Source organism: Ornithodoros turicata, chromosome 3 (assembly GCF_037126465.1).
Source record: "Ornithodoros turicata isolate Travis chromosome 3, ASM3712646v1, whole genome shotgun sequence".
Taxonomy (NCBI): Eukaryota; Metazoa; Arthropoda; class Arachnida; order Ixodida; family Argasidae; genus Ornithodoros; species Ornithodoros turicata.
The window spans coordinates 52,231,414-52,252,390 of record NC_088203.1 but is presented as its reverse complement, the minus strand read 5'-3'; the positions used below and the strand labels follow the sequence as shown (position 1 = coordinate 52,252,390).

The window sequence follows — 20,977 nt, the reverse complement described above, 5'->3', positions numbered from 1 at the left end:
ACAGGGGCCACATGCTCGCGGATCGCAGGGCCACGAACAGCTGTCGGTGTCTGAATGAAAAAACAAAAAACAAGGGAACCTGTTAATAATATGGTAAACCCGAGCACAGGCAACGTTAATTGGCTGAATACGCTCTATAAGACATGCCAGCGTTACGCGTCTAATGTCGACTAATGCCAAAATTGGAGGAGCCCTGCGTACGCGATGCACGCTGTTCTCCTTTTCATGCACACCAGTGTATTAAGCATCAGACACATTCAAACAGCGGAACAAAACGCAAGAAGCAACGCCACGCAGAATCATCAACCAGATCATGACTGTTAACCGGCAGAAAGTGATGTAATACGGGGCAAGGTGCACACAGTTAGGCGACAGTATTAAACGTCTGATCACTGACATGCATCATACGTTTGTCTGCTTACCTTTCATTCAGGCGTTCATCCATGGCTCGAAGATCTTCGAAATCCACGAAACGAAATCACCGCCTGCTCACATAGGCAGACGCGAGCTACACAACGGTCAGACGGGTCGGCGCCTCGGAGAAACGAACGCGGGCGAATCCACCGGTTAAATGAGCCTCAGCCAATCATGATCGAGAAGGGTCACGTGGGAGACCGGAGCCAATGGAAAGTAAATAGCCGGAATTTGGCGGGAAATGCCAGTGGCGACACTATTTGCGCGGCCGCGAAACCGGCTTACTGTGCCTCCTCTGGCCAATGCCACACATCCCTCAGAAGCCTTCATTGGGATCGCAACGGTCTATAAACCAAAATTTCCAACCCGCTCCGAGAGTACAAAGGAATGAAACACTTTCGTGACGGTGACGGACATACGCCAGAGCAACTCACACTGCTTGCAGTAACTTGAAAGCACCTAACTTTACAGAAGAGCCATCCCTTTCTATCAAACGTTGTGTTTTTTATTTGACCTGCCGTAATTCCGTTACCATTCGAGGAACCAGCGACATTTTAACCCGTATAAAACGCCCGATCCCACTGTCGCGCATGCGCACTAGTTGTAGGACGCGTGATTTCGCTCAAACGACCACGCTCGCTCTCAGTCGGTTCGACCGAGTGGCATTGGCATCGCAAAGAAAGATGGCGGCTGTTGCCAGAATGTGGAAAGTTAAGTCATTAAGTTATGGTGGTCTAATGAATGTTACAATGGAATTGCCACGTATGTTGACTGTTTCGAACAATGTGTATCATCTGCGGGAAGTTGTTGGATGTAACGACGTATTGAATTGGGCATTTCACACGCTTCAACATCCAATTTTGCCGTGCTGCTTCGGCATTTGCGCAACACGGGTACGTACCATTTTCTGTATATTCAGTCAATATGGGGGGTACACGGGCAATGTGAGGCCCGTATTGCCAGAATTTTCCCAATATTGACTCAAACTGGGCAATATGGGACCCATATTGCTCAGTTTCAGCGAATATGGGGGAAATCTTGGGGAAACGGGCCCCATATTGGACCCGTATCGCCAACGGCCAGCCAATATGGGCCCAATATTGCGTGCCGCTTGGGTTATTAAGTTACACTTTAAGCATTGCATTATGCCATTCTAGTGTCTCGGCTCAAGTTCTTCAATCCTCGTCAGTTTTTGTATGTAACATATTTGTGATTGGTACGTGTGACATACCATGTATTGAGTTGACCTGGTCGCTCCTAGTGCACAAGATGTGCATTAGCCATGCAAGGGACTTCATCGTTTCATGGAAAAATTATGAAATTGCTCACTTCTCTGCATGTTGTGTGCGTTGCTGTGCGCTTCTCAAGTTTTCGTTTGGCATGTATTAAACTTCTTCACTGAGCAGTAAATTTGTATGTATGTGTATGTAAGGCATGTTCGCCACGACAACAGCGCCACTAGACATGTCACTTCCGCACCATTGTTTGTGTTCATGATGTATTGCATATGGCGCTTGGGGCACTGAGTACTGTGCCATGTGTAGCACTAATAAGGTGACCAACTTTTCTCTGTAGAAGAACATAGTTCTGCGATATCACGGGAAGGTTCACGTCCCTCCACCTGGTCAGTTTCTTGCTCAAGTGGTGAGTGTTATTTTGTGTGCATCTTGTTTGCAGTAGTAACCACTATGAAGATGCGTTTTCACTTTTTGTGAAGTGAATATTTTCCAACTGTAATTATCCTGGACACTTTTTTTGTTTTTGTTTTGGGACATGAACGTACATTTCCTGCGCTTCAGCAAGCATGTTCCTATGGTTAGCTCTCAACCGATGGGAAACCGCTTTGTTGTGTGTCATGCTCACTTGCCCTGTTTTGACCTAGTACAAAAATTTGGATTACATTTGGATTAGATTTGGAAATTGCATTATGTCCACTGTTGATACTTGCATCTGCGATATAGTAATTGTCATCTACCATTAGATTTTCAGCATCAAGTACCGATACAGCTACAAGTCCTCAGGATCAGACAGCAAGAGCAGAGTGACATCTTGGAGACAGTAGCTGCCAAAATCAGTGGCCCTAGAGCCAGACAGCCATCAGCACCTCCAATTGTACCGTCCCCATTCCAATCACAGGAGCAGCTGGAAGGGTTTGCTGAATCTCTGAGAGCAACCCAACGCACTAACCTTGTCCGTAAACTTCTGTTTCATGTAGCTTATAATTTCTCTCATAACTGTGCCTGTTACTGTCCAGTAGTATTGCTCATACATTGATTTGCCTTTGCCTAATTTATCCTGCTCTGGCAATGCGTGGCCCATAATCTTCAGCTTTCTTATGTGTCGCAGTAGGTGAGACATAGAGGTAGTTCAAAAAGATATCATTCTTGGCTGCCTAGGTCGTACTATCCCCTGTCACTACTATCACCAACTACTATCACCTTCGACCATTCACGCCCAAGACGGGAGAAGAGGCATTCTGGCGTCTCGAACGGCTCGAGCACCAGAGAGGTAGCATTCCGTGCGTTCCAGAAGTCTCTCTACATCGCGTTTGTTGAAAGGTTTACCTTTGCTTGTCGTTGTGAGCTCTTCGGTGAGAGCACGGAGGCTCAAAACTTGCAGCCGATTCAAAAATTGTGCAACTCGGGTGCTCTCGTTGTCAGAGCGAGAGACGGGAACCCGGCCGTGTGGACAAAGTTTGGTGACATCGTGAACGAAAAATGTGATGTTGTAGAAGGCTTCGTTGCATGCGAGCAGTGTAAGAAAGTGTACCCGCGCAACAGTGACAAGACAGGCACCACCAACTTGAGGAACCATAAGTGCGTTTCAGGCACCCAGCTCTCTGTTAAAGCAATGTTTTCAGCAACGGACGCGGAGTCAGTCTGGTTTACAGCTCGCAAAATAAACTTCGAGAATAAATTCCTCAAAATAAATAAAAATCTACGGTGCAAAAATAAAGCCGTAAAAATTAACTTTTGTGATACAAACGCTTCAGTATCAGGCTTTCAAAATAAATCGTCTCTGATCGATGGACAGGCACGACAGCCTCACGAAGCAGCGAAGGCTTCTGGCTCCCGCGTCTGAAAATAGGTCTCCGGTAATTTCTTGCGGAACTGACGTCACTGAGCATGTGACACTCTACTTCCGTGTCTAGCTCTCCGCGGCTGTATCATAGTGTTTGGCGGTTGTGGCTCGATTTCGCGTTGATTTCCTTGTGACGCTGAAAATATTATGGGTGGGCGTTCAGTGTATGGTTGCACGAACTCACCGCAGAAAGGATTTAAGCTTTTCCGATTCCCGTGGAACGCTAAACAGCGAAAGCAGTGGGCTCTCGCTGTGAAGAGGGCTGACCCCAACAGTGAGTTATGGATGCCAAACCATAACTCGCGGATCTGCGAGGTCCACTTCGTATCGGGTTAGTACAATACTCACGAAGGTAATGGACACTTTGTAGCTACTTCATGTTCGTTTCTTTGTCTTGTAAAGGCTGTCCATCCAACGACCCGGTAGACGTCGACTACATTCCATCGAAGTTCAGCCACGACGAGAGGAACAGGCTCGAAAAGCTGACGATATACACGAAAGGTATAGATCAGAAAACCTCACAAAATGAATTTGCCAAGCTGTCGACCAGCGTAGACGGAAATCTTTTATTGGTGACGTCAGTTTTCATTGTGCTTCTGTTTGGTTCTCGTTCGAGGCAGCGCTACACGTTCCTTGCTGCGAAAAGGGCGAGCAGCCTGTCATGTATGAGGAACGGTGATTCTTCGGGAAATTATGGTTATTCCCATGAAGAAAGTGTGAGTCATGTTGACAACATCTCTGTCTGATGACGAGACCGGAATCGGTTAGTTTTTCCCTTCAATATATGCGTCGTTGAGATCATTAGCATCATTCTCTCGCAGTCGCCTTGTGACATGAATATCGTTATGCTCGTTTCAGTTATGTCCTCTTTTGTGTACACAGCGGTCCAGACAGATCCAGTGTCCTACCTGTGAACAAACTGCACACACCTGCGCATGGAACATGATGCACTCCATCTACAAGTCGCTGAGCTGGAACAACAAAATTTTGTGTTGAGGAAAAAGGCAAGTGACACAACTGACATTTCCCAGGTCCAAGACGACGAATTCTTGTTCTACACAGGTGCGTTTTTTAGATTCCTTCCTGAATGTCACATAACATCAGTGGTTCAACTGCTTGGAATATGTCATCACGTAAAAGCGCTATGGGGTAAAACACTGACTAAAAAGACAAACACGGCGGTATTGTCAACACACGTAAACATGCGTAAACATGCGTGTTGACAGTAGTGCTGTGTTGTTTGTTTTTTTAGTCAGTGTTTTACCCCAGGTTTTAGCGCTTTTATGTGACGACCAGAGAGCGGATTTTCAGGCATACGCTTTTTAGCCCAGACACCTGCAGATGCTGCCTTTCAATGTTTTAAGCACGAATGGGGTTTAGGGGAACGCCTTAGCACGCTGATGTTACTGCCTTTTTTGCCTTTCCTGGCAATACGTGCCGATTTAGAAAAGAAGTGTCGAGAAGTACCTAAAGGTGTATTTCGCTTTGTTGCTTCGTTTGCTTTGCATGGCGTTTGCGATATACTTATACCGCGTGTCCGACGAAAATCTCCGCAGCCCATTGTACGAATAGATCGATAAACGGAAAACTGAGGCGATCATTGTGGTACTTGAGTTAGAAACTTGAGGAGTCAGGTTCTACTCGTGGTGTAGAACCTGTTTCTAACTCAAGTACGACTAGCAGCGCCTCCGTTTTCCGTTTATCGATCTATTCGTACAATGGGCTGCGGAAATTTTCGTCGGACACGCGGTATACACAAAAAGTTGTTATCGGCCAAGTTCAAGTCTTCGGCTCCTCCTACTCCGCGCCAAGTTTATTTTACTCATTCATTCATTCAGGTAGTTTGACAGAAATAGTGCGGGTCCGCTCACACACACTGGTTCCGTCTGTTGACGGAATACAAGGCATCTGCTTCACACGCTGCAGCCTCCTTTGGTCTACATACAGTAGATGGCGGCACCTGATGATGAGCCGTCATGCGACGTGGTCACGTGGTTTCCATTTCACGCGTTCCAATAGTGAGATCTCCCTTGTCTTAGTCACCTTTCAATAGCTTTGGCGTCAGTTTGCCATGCCGAAAACAAAGAGAGCTAAAAGGGAGCTCCTCAAAAAGTGGCTGGAAGGGTACGCGCATTATACGACTGATGGAAGCGTCGTAATTTGCAGGGCATGTCAGAAAAAAGCGAGTTCTCCTTTCACAAAGTTTTCTACACTTTACTCTCCTTGTAAATTCGTTCATTTCATGCGTTAATAGTGACATGTTATCGTTCCGTCCCGCAGGTTACAAGTGACAAGAAAGATCATCTCACTCAACATGAAAACACAGCCTGTGACAGGAAGAACTTGGAGAGATACAACGAATCTAAACAATGTCAACCTTTTCTTCATGATGCATTTGATGGAACAACCAGTAGCGGGCAAAGCACCTTCGTCACAGATCTGACACGGGCAATGGTTGCTGCAAACATCCCTTGGAAGAAACTAGTAAACGTTATATTCCGCTCCTTCCTGGAAAAATATTGTGAACGGACTGTGCCACATGAATCCACACTATGAAACGGGTACCTTGCACCGCTCTTCGAAGCCACAGTGCGTGAAATTAGGTGCGACATCGGCGATTCCCCCATATGGGTGTCTGTAGACGTAACAACTGATGTCAAGGGCATGTTTGTGCTTAACCAAATCATAGGAAAACTCACTGAAGAACCAACACGACCGTATTTACTTTGCTCCAAGACAATTCACAAGGTGGGAGGAGAGGCGGTTGCACGTTTTGTGAACGCGTCGTTGCTCTCGATGCAGCCACCGGTGGAACACGATAAAGTGCTAATCTTGACAACTGATGCAACTTCCTACATGTTGACAGCCGGGTCACATCTTAAGGTATTTTATCCAAACGCAACGCACATCACGTGCCTTGCTCATGGACTTCACCGTGTGTGCGAAGAGGTTAGGAATAATTATCCGACCGTAAACAAGTTAATTTCAACAGTGAAAGATGTCTCCCTCATATGTCCTTCACGGATTAACGCATTTAAGGAACAGTTGCCAGATGTTCCGCTACCTCCGGAGCCAGTCGTCAGTCGATGGGGAACTTGGTTAGAAGTAGTGCGGTACTTTGGTTTGCACTTTGAAGATGTTCGTTGTGTCGTTAGGGGCTTCGATCCCGATGCAGCAGCCGCCGTTCGATCTGCACAGGGGGCTATTTCCAGCGACGAGGTTAAGACTGACATCTGCTTCATCAATGCACATTTCACTGTGATATCCGACAGCAAAAAGCAGCTCGATCGGCTAGGAAACACTCTCCACGGGGCTGTCAATGTAATGGAAAATGTTGGTCTAAAACTTGAAAGTGCCCCGCAAACAGTGGGAGTACAGAGAGTGCGCCACAAGTACAACAATGTGCTGGACAGAAATTCTGGTTTCAAGACTGTGGCTTTCAAGAGATTCTGGTTTCAAGACCCTTGCGGCTGTGCTCAGTGGCGATGTATCTTCTGTGCCGGACGATATTCCTCGCGAGTTCATGTTCTCCTATACTGTTAGAAAAATTGATACCTTTTAGGGTATAAATCGCCAGTGCAATAACTCGTACCTTTTAGGGTATAAATTTATACCCTCCGGAAAGGTATATATAGTATATACCCCAGTGGAGGTATAGAATTTATACCTTTTCTTCACATAAGCTGTACCTCTGCAGAGGTATATTCTAATCCAGTTTGCGACAAAATTTTAGGATAGGGAGTTGAAATAACATTTGATGAGAAGAAAAGCGTTTTTTCTTTTTTTCTTTTTCACCACACTCACACATGCAAACTATTTGAGAGTAACGCTCGAGTACACCACACGAATTCCTCATATAAAAAGAAATACAAAATAAAATAATATCTAAAAAGAAAAGGTTCAAAGAGGAATACCCGTTCCGCGAGTTTGGCAGTTTGCATCGATCAAATCCAGATATCGACATCTAAAGGACAACAAATACTGATATACTGCTGGCGACTTGGCAAACGGTGGAGCACCCCTTGCCTGGCGGACAACCATACGGGTGAGAACGGCAATATTTAACTATTTCAGGTACACATATAACGCAGTCATAAGCTCAACTATAGATTGTAGATGCAACTCTAACGAAGTCTGTGTTTCTTAAACAAATTAGTGCTTATCTTAAATGACACCGCTTCAACAAAAGAAAATTATGTGATTCAACACGTGGTGCAAGTAAAGGTATAAAAACGATGAATGTATAAACAGAGTAGTGATAGATATTGCATTTGGTAACAATGGGCCGCTCAGGTTACATGCGACACGCACACGCACGATAAGATATATCAGAAAACAATGGAAATCATGTATCGATAGTGTGAACAATGGGTTCCCAGGTTTCAATAACATGCGCCGCCAGGATAAGGTAACGGTTAACTCGGGTAAACAATGGGAACTCACGTGTCGATAGTGTTTGATGGGCACCTGGATGCACGTTTAATGACATTTAATAACACGCAATGACATGTAATAACGCGCAATGACATGTAATAACACGCAAATGACATGTAATAACACACAAATGACATTTAATAACAGGCAATAACATCTGATGACATTTAATAGTATTTTTCCGATCGGGTTGATGTCAGTCCGTCACCTGGTTTGGTTGCCGCGTCAGAGCGCCAGGTAGTTTCGGTTCCCACCAAGCGCCCTCTAGTTTTCAAGCTTTGGCCGTCTGTAGTTTCGGTTTCGGTTTTAAATGAATGGACGCCAAGCTTGGTTGCTCCACGTGTAGTTCTGGTTTCAGTTTCGAATTCCTACGTGTTGCCAGATGCCCTCTGGTTTCAAGCTATTGACCGACTGTAATTTCGGTTTCAAACCGCAGCACGCTAGTTTCGCTGTGACAACGTCAACGCATTTTCTGGCGATATAAATTAAGCGTACGCGTAGAAATTTCATCAGAAAAAGAAAAAAAAACATGGTTGACCAGTTCTATGTGAACCTGCTCTCAAATGCATCTTTGGATGTGTTTCCCGACAACACAATGAGCAAGTTCCGAGTAAAGCTAGCCCATCCACAGACGTTGGAGGGTAGGTGGGAGGCCGCTTTAACAGAAATCAACATCCCTTTTGCGATTAAAAATGTAACTGACACAGTCAATAGTATATCGGAAACGACATTCCTTGGTTCTACGATTGAAGCAACAGAAAAGGTCAAGTTCAACGCTAATGAAAACATTCTCTTGTCTTTGAGACAATTTTTAGCAAAACATTTGCAGCATAAGACAAGAATTATACGTGGTAGCGGTCATTATGAGATACAACTTCCTCTGAACTATGGTTTGGAAATTAGCGCAACTCTTGCCGCTAAGCTTGGCATGGCTGAAAAGATAATCGGCTGTGGAGAGTTGGACAGAGGGTCACCCGTGAAGCTACTCAAATACCAGGTGGATACGGAAGAAACGATTAACATAGTTACCTATCGTTCACGAACGGTAAAGTATGAAGTTCCAGAAGGCTACTACGAATCGGGGAAGGACCTCGTTAATTCCATTAACCATGCCTATCGAACAAAACTTCATTTGTCGCAAGATGCTCGTCTCCTCGTATGTAACCCATACAACGGAATTTGTCACCTGGAACGCATGAACGATGGCTATGTGACCTTTCATCCTTATTTGGCTTTGATGTTGGGCTTCGGAAAGAGGACAACTTTCTCAAGTTATGCAGTCGCCGAACGAGACGTTTGTCTATTCCCTGCTCAAAACTATATTTTCATATACTGCGATGTCATCGAGAACGAATTTGTGGGTGACGTGACAGCACCACTTCTTCGATCGATACCATTCAGAGTCCAGGGTAGGAATGATGTGATGTCTTATTTATTCACAAACCTGTACTATAAATATGTATCTGCGAAGGAATTGACAACCATTCAAATCGAGTTGGCAAACGAGATAGGTGATTTCATTCCATTCATTTCTGGCTCTGGACGTGTCGGGTTGACGATCCACCTACGTAAATGTATATAACAAACCCACCATGTTGCATAGCACATTTTGGTGCAGGAAAGCGAGAGCATCTACCACACTATACTGCTCCCGAGCTTTATCAGATTGGAGGAGGCATATTTGGTGACGTATTGAGGGGTTTCTTGCCCATACTGACCAAGAAGGTAGCGCCATACGTTGGAAGAAAGCTCCTTGATACTGGAAGACATATAGCCGAGGAAGTCCAGCAAGGAGCATCATTTCGAGAAGCCGTCAAGAAAGGAGTAGACCGCACAGTGCATAAAACTCGTGACGAGTTACTTCAGAGACTCACAGGGAAAGGAAGAAAACGCAAGGCCATTAAAAAAGCTCGACCTGCGGAGAAGCGGAGGAAATCTGACTTCTTTACTTGACAGAAAAAAAAAATGTCTATTGCAGTAGTGCATAAAGATTCTTGTCTGTGTACTACAAACCAGCTGGAACTCTTCTCTCTTCCACCTACAAATTTTGCTTTGGAGAAGTCTGAATACGTCGAGTTTTTCCCAGTATCTGCTCCGACATCAAGCGGAGTGATCGAGTACAATGTTCCGGGACTCGGTGGGGGCTTCTTTGATCTTCAATCCAGCTTTTTGCATATTCAGTGCAAGATCATTCGAAAGAATGGAGATCCAGCGGTAACTACAACAAGCACTTCAACAACACCTGATGCAGTCATACCTGTCCAAGCGTTTGGTTCATCATTGTTTCAACACGTACATATCTACCTGAATTCAACCTTGGTTTCGAGTTTCGAACATTATGGCTACCGTTCCTACTTGGACATCATTACGAATGCCAACAATGTAACTCAGACACACACCCTTTCAGCAATGTTATACGAGCCAGACCCTTTAGGCACGAGTGAGGTATATGCTCCCACATCTGATTCAAAAGGAGTTTTCGCTCGTTACAAGCGAACCAAAGGATCGGCACTGTGTGACATGTACAGCCCAATCTTCAGCGACATATGTCAACAACAGAAGCTCATTCTTAACGGAACCGATATTCGAGTTGTGCTACGTCAAGCGTCGGATGATTTTCGTCTCTTGCAAGCTGATGGTGCAACAGAAAAGCACACTGTGGAATTTTCACGTATCGTGCTCTATCTCCGACGTGTTCAGTTATCGCCGAGTATACTTGTTGGTATAGAACGAAGACTTCAAACAACACCTGCAGTATACCTTCTCCGAGGACTGGAAATTAAGTACAGAACCATCGCCCCTAACCAATCTCAGGTGATATTTGACGACTTGTACAGCGAGCGAGTTCCCTCCAAGTTAACAGTATTGATGGTCAGGAGCGATGCCTACCAAGGTAGCAGACCACGAAACCCATTCAAGCTTGAGAACTTCAAACTAAAACGAGCACTACTGGACGTTGGTGGACAACAGTACACGGATGAGTTCGACTTCCAACGAGACATCTATTCCAAAGCCTATATACACCTGCTTCACAAACTAAAACGCAAGGATATACCAATAGCTCCAGCTGCGTATGCAAAAGAGACATTTATGCTTTATTACCATCTGACTCCAGATGCAGAAGTGAATGCTCTTTGTCCTGTTGTTCAAGCCAACGTTCGTCTGACCCTAACGTTTGCTGCCAATCTAACAGAAGCAGTTACGGTGTTGTTTGTATCCGAAACACCACGTGTGCTAGAAATCAACAAAGACAGACGAGTGAAATTTGTCTGAAAAATAAACATGGAGGAGTGGCAGTTCTATGCAGCATTCAGTAGACACTACTGCACCAGAGAACTGTTTCGGGGAACCTTTGCATGCAATGAAATCGCAAGACAGGAAGCCATACCCGGGATTTATGTGATTAACACAGCTCCAAGGAGCAGTAACGGTGAACACTGGACCATGACTTATGTTTCCGGTGACAATGTAGTTACGTATTTTGATAGTTACGGCATTCAGCCCGTCTACAAAGAATTCTACCAATTCATTCATCCTACCAGGTCATTTTACTATAACAAGAAAAGACTTCAGGGCTATGGATCAGCTACATGTGGCCTCTACTGCCTGTATGTAGGCAGCATGCTCGCTTGTGGATTCTCGCTCCGAGAGTGCACTCAGAGATTTTCGTCAACGAACTTCACGCTGAACGACAAGCTGGTACCCGTCCTTGTACGGAAGCAATTCCCAAGAAAGACAGACAACATGTCATGTTGCAGTGTACTTTGACACAATAAAATTGTATTTATTTCCATGTCGTTACAGGCACAATCTTATATATATATATATATAAAAAACAGCATTACAACAACAACAGCCAGGTAGGGCAACATATGCATAAAAACTGTCTACATCTTTCCATTGGATGCGTACCCAAAGGGTAACGTGTGGATACCATCCTCACAAATGAAACGCTTTGTGTCTAGGGGATTTAAAGCTACTTTCGTAACACATACACTTTTATTTATATTTTCCTTGCGCACAATGAGGTTCTGACAAACTTTGTACACTTCACCAAGCTTAAGAGAGTCTATGTACATTGAATAATGCAACTTCTGGGCTTCACATTGTTTCACCCCCTTAGCACGATTGTATCGTCTTTTACTATGGAGGTCTAGTGCATAGAGCTTTGGTTTCAGGCAACAGAACCCTAGGATGTGGTCGTGGGGCATTTCGTTCTTAAATTTTCCTAGCACCATCTTGTTTTTCGTAGAATACATCGAGTCATCACAAGAATGACCAGATGTATCAAGGTGGGTATCGGCGAGCTCTGCAAGGGCCTTCTCATCGCTCAGCATCACGATATAAGAATCTGTGTCCATATACAAGAGCCTTGTGTCCGGGGCTACCCGAAGCAAGTTGTTATAATAAAAGTCATACATCATGACTTTAGACAGCTCGAGAATAGTGAACCCCAGGTACAGAGGCTGTCGCATACGGACTATCGATTGAGCGAACTGAAACAAGACTACGTTAGAGCTTAGAGCCCTGAATTGTTTGAGGTTCGGTTTACGCAAGAATCTCAACACTTGCTCCTCGGAAGTTGCTAAGCGACAGTCGACGAACTTTCGTACATTCATACATGTTTTCCCATATACGGAGTTAATTAAACTCTTGTACAGGTTACGTTCGAAGGTATTGGTTGCCTGCTTGCGTAGTTCATGATGGAAGTCAACATAGGATCGCAGGAATGGTTTTTGTTTGAACCTGAGCACCCGGTGAATTTTCTCGAGCCGAAGACCCAACTGTAGGTACAACTTTAGACTGCGATAATGAAGAAAATACTTCTTCTTGTCAAGCAGTGTAAGGAGTAATTTCGGTTCTATATCATGCTGTGGGAGGTTAAATTTTTTCATCAGGTCTTTCTGATAATCCGAAAGCAACTCATACGGGACGCTCATTTTTTCGGGCGCGAGCGGTAAATCTTTATGTCGTTCGTGGAGCTCTTGTACGTAGGCCAGGTCTACCTCTAAAAAATAACCAACGTCTGCATAATCTGCAACAAGGGTTACATCTAAACCTGCAACCTCTTCGGGTGACAGCCATTCAAAGTCTCCGAATGGGAGTGGTTCACGCATCACTGTGCCATAGAGTCCATTTATGTCCATGTAATGAATTATGGTCTTTGGTTTTTCGGGATCGTACTGATCTGTCCCTGGGACATTTGCAGTGGCCATTCGCGTTGAACACTGGGTCATACCACCACGCAGGCCCCGTTCAATTAACAGATAGGCATCGGGATCGTGGATTAAATCCAGATTAATCCGGCTCATTTTTAGTGCGCAAGACATGCTTAGTCCCGGGAGTGACACGAAATGAAGTGGTTCAATTTTGTGCGTCTCCAACGCCCATATTCGGAAGTTTTGAAACACGTCTGCCAGAAGCAATGCGTCCGTCAGAAGGTACAAATCCGAGTACTCGCCCAGGCTCTTCAGTTGAAATTTTTCAAACACATTTTGCGCATGGCGGTAATCTTCCTCGCTCACTTCTGATCCGTTCAGTTGGTTAAAGAACTGGTCACGTGATGGCAAACAGGGCTCGTCGTAACGTTCAAAAGAGGTAACGTAGTTATAACAGAAAACCCCTTTACGTACAACCAACCTGAAGTAGTCCTCCTCTGCGAAAAACTGACGCAGACACCTGAAGTTAGATTCACCTTTGTCACATAGATTTTTCGTCAGTGTGTCGAGACTAGCATTGAGGAAGCTTAACGAGTCTATGAAGCGGAACACACCAATGTCTATAGCCTTAAACTTTTGACAACTGGAGGCTATCACTCTGATGTCTGTCTTCCGAAGCAGGTGCAGATGAGCTACTATGAATCCGAGGTCATAATTGGCATTATGTGCAATGATGGGCACTTTCCGTGGTATCCGCAGTTTCAGATTACATCCCTGACACAATGATTGGCGAAATTCTCCACTTACGTGATCATGGTCTCGCACTTTCTGCTTCTTAGTGAATGGTTCTTTACAGATGTTACAGTGAGTGGCTTCAGAATGTTCGAGTTCGTCTCCTGGGGTCATTTGCAAGGGCACTGTCTCGTGCAACATCGCATACAGCTCATCATGCAAATTACGCAATAGTTCCATGAAAACGGAAACGCAGTCTGCACCACGGTAAATATGTTTCTTCAAGACATACGAATCGCACGAGCGTATGACGAGGAGACAGAAGGATGAAGGGATGTGTTCCTCGTAGACATTCCCGCCTCCCGAACACGGTGATAGTACACTCTCAAAGTCGTATACACAGTAGAAGGGAACTTCCGACATCAAATGCTCTCCGGCAAACGACAGTGTCTCACCCTTCTTTGGAAAAATAGTCTTGGACACTTTTTGTTGTTTACACATTAGTAGATGATCGGCGAGTACACCCGGGGTGGTGAAACCCATCGTACACCGTTTGCAGTGAAAATAACCAGGTGGTGTGAACAAAGCATTGAAATTAGTAATGAGTACAAAATGGAAGTCAATCAGCAGTAGGTCGACATGCTTCTTGCACTGGTCGTCAACAACCTTAATCGGGTAAACATATTTTTCATCTTTGTCATAACCGTACACGTTAATGCTCACATCGTTCTGCTTCTCAAACATTTCTACATCTTTCGGGAACACTACAGGAAACGTCTCTGGAAATACATATTGAGACAGGTATGACCTGTAGGATGAAGCTCTGCGTCTGTAAGAACCCTTTGCAGGATGTAGACCGGCAAGTACGCAAAATGCGAAACACATGTTCTGTTCACTATCCTCGTGAAGGTCGACATTCAGAAGACACCGACACTTTTTTTTCAATTCGTTTGGCAATTCAAAGTCGGTACAACCAATGAGCTGTGGTGCGAGACGACCGACATGAAGAATGCAGGCGTGAATTCGAAATAAGAAAAATCCCGACCCTTGCATTTCAAGCTTTTCTAAATTGTTGGTGACTTCAGTGCCTACTTCAATGACAGCACGTTCTACGTCTCGTTCCGACCACAGCGTATGCACACTCGAAGGAATAAATTGAGTGACAAATATGATCTCATCCTCAGGCGTATGTCGACCGAGTTCCGCCTTCAGCAAAACATAAAAGCGTAACGGAAATCCGAAATGTCGAAGTACACCGGCAAGGTAGCGTCCGTTTTCATGAAAGAATGTGCTGACATCCTGCCCGTCGTCGTCTCTGTCATGTAGATGAAGCTCATAGCGGTTGGTATAGTTGCGGAGCGTACAGAGTGTCTCACAAAATGGGATACAGGGTGTTGCAAGGTTATGAACGTTAGCCAGATGAACTTGAAGTCCCAGCGCTGTTGTGTAGTGCTGCCGATCGGCCGGAGGACAAAGGTGGCATGTCACCATTTCTTTTTATTTTTTTACTCGGATTGACCGAACACGATGTCTGGCGAAAGAAGACGTTTCCCCTCTTTTCCAACTCGCTCTTTCTTCTCCATCCAGAGCCCGCTCGTGTTCCTCATGTCTTCGATGTCTTGAGTGCTTAGTTTATGAAACCGAGCTGGAAGGAACACCTTTACGTGCTCGTGATCCTTCATAATTTCTACGTAGACCGCCTCGCCATACCTCGTTTCAATTTTGTTAACATCAACCACATCATACTTGATGTTTTTAGGAATTGTCGCCATTTTTTGAAACTCTCCACATTTCTTTAACTTGTCAAGTTTATGCAAGATCGACGAAGACATGATGCTTACTTGTACACTGATGCAATGATGACGACGATGATCCTTCGGACACGTTGGACCGACTGAAAACAAAAGGAGCACATGTTAGAACACTGCAAAATATTTCATCATTCTGAACACCATACCTCCTCAGAAGGAGGTTCGAGAGTGAAGGAGCTGAGCGTCAGACAGTTCTTATATAAGAAGTTGCCAGCATGGCAACCTTGAGGAGTCTTCTTTTTTTTTTACATCGTCAACTCTGCAGTCGAACCTACCTTTGCAGTTTGCTTTTTTTCCCTGCAGTTTGCAAGCACGGACTTGTTTATCTAACGAAACGTATCTTGACCAGACTTCATTCCCTTGCACGAAATGACAGTGATAGCACCTTTTAGGTTCGTGACGCCTGCCTCGGTGTCAATTTCAGGGGCTAGTCAAAGTGGGAAATCCACCTTCGTGGCACGACTAATTAAACACAGAGCTGTCCTCTTTGACAAACCGTTCAAGCAAATATGGTATATCTATCTTTATAAGCAGCCGGTATTCGATACTCTTCCTGAAGTAAATTTCAGTCAAGACATCCCTGCAGATCCGGAGAATTATAGCCACTCATTATTTATATTTGACGACTGTTTAGCCGACCGACAAAGACTCAAAGAAATCTGCAAATTTTATATCGCTGGGTGTCACCACCTGTCAATCACGGCTGTGTTCATCTCGCAATACCTGTTCGTCAACGACCCTTTGTATCGCACAATACAATTCAATAGCACGGCTCTCGTTTTATTTCGTTCACCACGCACTACAGACCAGCTGCGTATGCTGTCCAGGCAGATTTTCGGGCGAAATGATTTGTTGCCCACGATATATAAAGATGCCTGTCAGAAACCATACTCATACTTAGTTATCGACTTGTCTCAACAGAGCAACGATCACTATAAGGTGTGGACCAACATTTTCCCGGATGATCACAGACAGATCGTATACAGGTCATGAAAAGGCTTAACAAACACATTCGTTTCCTTCGTATGATCGCTGAAGCAAAGACAGGGGAAGATCGTTACAACCTGATTCAACATGCCAGCAGGGAACAGCTACGAACAATCAGGGAGATTTGTATGAACCTCTGCAAAGGAAACATCGACGTACCGGCGAAAGTTAAAAAGCAATTGCAGCCTTTTGCAACACCCATTAGGACACTGGCTTCCAGGCAAGACCGTGCAGATGTGAAGAAAATTAAACGGATTCTTCATCAGTCCGGCGGGTTTTTGCAATTTTTGTTGCCCCCCTTGTTAGGTCTCGTTTCAAGTTTAGCGGGCAAAAGCATCGCAAAAGCAATCGGCATTTAAATAATGCAGAAATACGAGCTTGTTCCCTATCGGGAAAGCACTATTCCGTCGATATTGAATAAACAGGAGCCTGATGATATCAAGGCCAAGGAGATCATCCAGTACTTGCACAAGCTATTGCATCCTCCCGCGAACACATTAAGACAGCCTAGTGCAGCAGGTGAGGAGACAAATCATGTGGCATCGACAAGAGAGCAGACACAGATTCAAGCGGACGAGGAGGAAGATGCCATCGTTAATTTTATGAGCAGCGGCTACAAGATGAGAGCAAGCCAATTACTGCGTTTACTAAAACCCGTGCTCGGCTGGAATAGTAAAACGTTTGAGCTCATTGTCAATGGTGAACAAATACCAAATACCAACGTTGTAGACCTTGTTTATTATTTGGTCACAAGAGCGCGAAATGTGTGGCGACCCGCGTATCTCGAGAGGATCCTACCACTATTGGTCAAGCTAAATATACCGACACTTATCGTACATCCATCTCGACTTGAAAAGGAGACTGCAGAGCCATCAGCCGGTAGTCCTACGTTTACACCTGAGACACCTCGTCGACGCATTTCTCCGGTTATCACAAGAGCGGCTAAGAGACTTCGAGAATGGAACCGGTATTGAGCACGTTGGAAACGCAACAGGAACACTGTGGTTACCTTCGGGACGAAAACATTCTGGCGCATTTTCCCGCACGACACAGGAAGAAGGCCCTCGCCATTCTGCAGATGCTAAAGACCGTATTTGCGATAGATGAAGAGGGAAGGATTATCTGTCATTCTCGCGTTGTTCCAAGTAGTTCCGTCATCGAGCTTATAAAATACGAACTGCACAATCGATCGCCCTCTTGGTACAAAGGTGACGTGGCAGCCGTTATAAATGCCTACTTGTCATTCGACGGACTTCGTGTTCGTGGAAGAAAATTGTGCTAATGGCTGCTTACGTGGACGTATACCATCCTGGTGCTCTAGGTGGTGTTCAACGACTCGCACGAGCGATCGGTGAAAAGCCGGCGAAGGTTGCCAAGTTCCTGGAAACCAGTGATGTGTACTCTCTCTTCAGAGAACTTAAGCGACCACGTCAGTTCCGGAAGACCATCGTTTTGGGTGCGAAGGATATATTCCAAATAGATTTGAAAGACCTTCAGAAACTGTCGAGATACAACAAGGGTTTTCGCTATCTTTTGTTTTGTATCGACGCATTTTCTCGTATGCTTGCTGTAGTGCCTGTGCAGAATAAACGAGCAGCGGAAATTATACGTGGACTGAGACTCGCTTTTAGACGTATTGGGACTCCGAGACTGATTCATTCAGACAGAGGTACAGAGTTCACCAATAAGTCAGTCGGAGCATTTTTAAAATCAAAAGGGATATCTCTCTTCCACACTAATTCAAATACGAAAGCAAGTATTGCAGAACGATCTATTCGAAGTCTTATGACGCCACTTTATCGTGCTTTTGAATATCAGGGACATAAATCGTACTTGAAAATTTTACAGCCTCTGGTCAAAGCATATAATCATCGTGTTCATAGAACTCTGTCGGCACGACCTGTGGATGTCAACAAAGAAAATGAACATTTATTTAGACAAAAGCTCTATCCTACTCCGAGCAAACCCCCAGAGAAGCCACGTTTTCGCGTTGGCCAGCTTGTCAGAATAGCAAAGTCTAGACACCAGTTAGTCAAAAGTTATCTTGGTTCGTTTACGCGTGAAATTTTTGTGGTGAGAGCAGTCAAGATTGGTTACCCGAATACCTATCTCTTACGTGACCAGCAGGAAGAACCTATTGAAGGTCAATTTTATGCAAGCGAATTAACACGTGTGCAGCCTGGAAAGGGCCACCGCATTATAAAAAGACGCGTTCGGAATGGAAAGGTGCAGTACCTGTTGCAACCTTCTGGAAGTCGTAGAAGGACTTGGGTTCCGGAGAACTACCTGCCACCACCGACGACGAAATGACTGGCGATCACTGGTCCGATGTCGAACAGCCAGCCAACGCTGGCGATTCCTGGTCCCAATCGGGTGATGATGTGTGCGGCATGCGGGACGTTACCCAGGATCATCAACTCCAAGGAAAATGTCGCCATCCTCATACCTGTTGGAATGACGTGTTAGAATGCGGTTCATCGAAGTCAACGGACGACACAGTGCTCGTCGCAGCATTTAAGATAACCAGAGACATTTTCCTGTTCCAGTCCCTGCCTCTGAACCTTCCCGCGAAAAAGACTGTGTGGGAGTCTTCAAAAACAATGTATGCCAGGGTGCACAGGAAGTGTGAGCACCTATCCGACCACCCGTTCGACCTGGTCTCCGAATGGGGAAAACAGATGAGCTCAATATTCAGCTATTACGGTGATCGTGACGTCGACGTAATGCAACTGGTGGCCGAAAGTCTATGTATCATGTACTACGCAATGAAGACTGGCTACCATTACCTGGCTGTGTACATAAACGACATGACAATTGACCTGTTGCAAAATAGGTTGTCACCCAAAGACGCTTACCAATAAATATTGAAATCCATGACGAGTTGTCTCATTTTACTGTAGGTCGTCATGGTAAATAGATGTCCGGAGATGTTCTGCTACACCTTGTCCTTTCTGAGTGCTGTTTCCCTGTTCGTTTTCGTAGCTACAACAGAATTTACAAAACCAACACTGAAACAGGGAAAATGCACTACCGTGACTCAGATTGACCATAACATCTACGTCCACCGATGTCCAGCTGCAGTAACTGCCGTACGCCTTTGGCTCAGCAATGGTCATCCGACGAGATACGGAGTAAATCTGTCGCAAAATGATACACGTCAACTATGGCATTGCTTGAAAGAAGCAAATGTCGCGCACAATTATTATAACTTCGAGTGCTCGAAGCTATGTGAAATAAGCTTCGAACCCAGGCAAGTAATAGAACGATGTCCCGGCAATGTGTACAATATTGCAAGACTCATTGGGAATGGAAAGCACAGCGGTTACGGTATCACTCTTTCGAAATCGGCTACCATGTCTCTGCTGTCTCATCTGAGCGAAACAATAAAAAGAATTTAAAACAAATACATGCCCGCATTTCATTTAGCTATAAGATACACTGTAACACAAGAAATGGTTTGAAATACTCACATCACTTGGCTCTTACGTGGCACACTCACTGCTGGAAGCTCGTACGTGGCAGACAGCGTATACCACCAGTCGAAAATTCATCTTGCGAGGGCGATAACGGTTTCTTTTTTGTGTGTGTGTGGTTGGTGTTCCCAAAGAGCGTTTGGAAAAAGCCAGACGGGTGTTTCGCGGTTGTGTTATCATACCAAAAGAAGAAGAAAAAAGAGCGCGTCGGCAAGAGGTATCGCATTTCACATGCTGCTCCTGCGAAAGGAGAAGCTGTCCACGATGCATTCACGTGATCCTTCCTTCCCTTGAAATAAAACAAAAATGAAGGGTCTTATAAGCTAGCTGTCGACGACTGAGACCGATCAGACCTTCATCGACGACGCAACTTTGAAAGGATGTGAGTATACCTCTTGTCTTTATGCCTTTTTTTTTTGTTATTTTTATTTCGAGACCATCACAGCCGGTAACCGCAATACGTAGTCATGCAATGCTTCTCGATTCGTTGTATGCTGTTGTCGCAATGCGCAACACAAGTTTGGAAATGTGTGTGTATAGAACACCTCTATTTTATTGTGATTGTTGTCACTGGGTTATTTACTTCCAAACGTCGTACTCCTATGCAAATGCATGACACAGTAACAGAGACATATCGGAAAGTGGAAAACGTTAACCGATTCTTTGAGAATGCTGCTTGTTGTTGTTGCGTGACACCTGATCGAGATTTGAGTCATCCTAGACTTTGTCCTGATTGAGAAGAGCATTCACAGGATGTTTCGTTTTCCCTTTGTTTTTGCAGATTGCTTCTGTACAAGGATGAAGTCAAGCAAGACTCTAGTAATTTGTAACATATCTTTCGTTAGTTGAATAAAAGAGTAGTACAATAATGTGCTGAAATAAAAAA

At 44.8% G+C, this 20,977-nt stretch overlaps 1 protein-coding gene and 1 long non-coding RNA gene across 5 annotated transcripts; one reads left to right on the top strand and one right to left on the bottom strand.

Annotated features, from left to right (window-relative positions):
• The first annotated feature begins 1,109 nt into the window (after positions 1–1,109).
• LOC135387070 (uncharacterized) lies at positions 1,110–7,298 on the top strand. Of its 2 annotated transcripts, none has more exons than XR_010420829.1 (7): positions 1,110–1,307; positions 1,990–2,058; positions 2,396–3,826; positions 3,898–3,996; positions 4,116–4,258; positions 4,378–4,557; positions 5,776–7,298. It is a non-coding gene; the product is annotated as an uncharacterized LOC135387070 (long non-coding RNA). The 2 variants fall into 2 exon arrangements; XR_010420830.1 differs by having other exon boundaries at positions 4,112–4,258.
• Positions 7,299–11,676: 4,378 nt separating this feature from the next.
• Positions 11,677–20,495, bottom strand: LOC135388466 (uncharacterized). 3 transcript variants are annotated; one of them, XM_064618042.1, is made up of 4 exons: positions 19,474–20,495; positions 18,854–19,064; positions 15,662–15,714; positions 11,677–15,465 (listed from the first exon to the last, which is right to left on the bottom strand). In XM_064618042.1, exon 4 carries the CDS (start codon positions 15,309–15,311, stop codon positions 11,817–11,819), a length of 3,495 nt encoding a protein of 1,164 aa, XP_064474112.1. In that variant the 5' UTR covers positions 15,312–15,465; positions 15,662–15,714; positions 18,854–19,064; positions 19,474–20,495; the 3' UTR covers positions 11,677–11,816. The 3 variants fall into 3 exon arrangements, with proteins under 3 accessions (XP_064474112.1, XP_064474111.1, XP_064474110.1); XM_064618041.1 differs by having other exon boundaries at positions 11,677–15,714; positions 19,474–19,755; positions 20,089–20,495; XM_064618040.1 differs by having other exon boundaries at positions 11,677–15,714.
• Between the last annotated feature and the right edge of the window lie 482 nt (positions 20,496–20,977).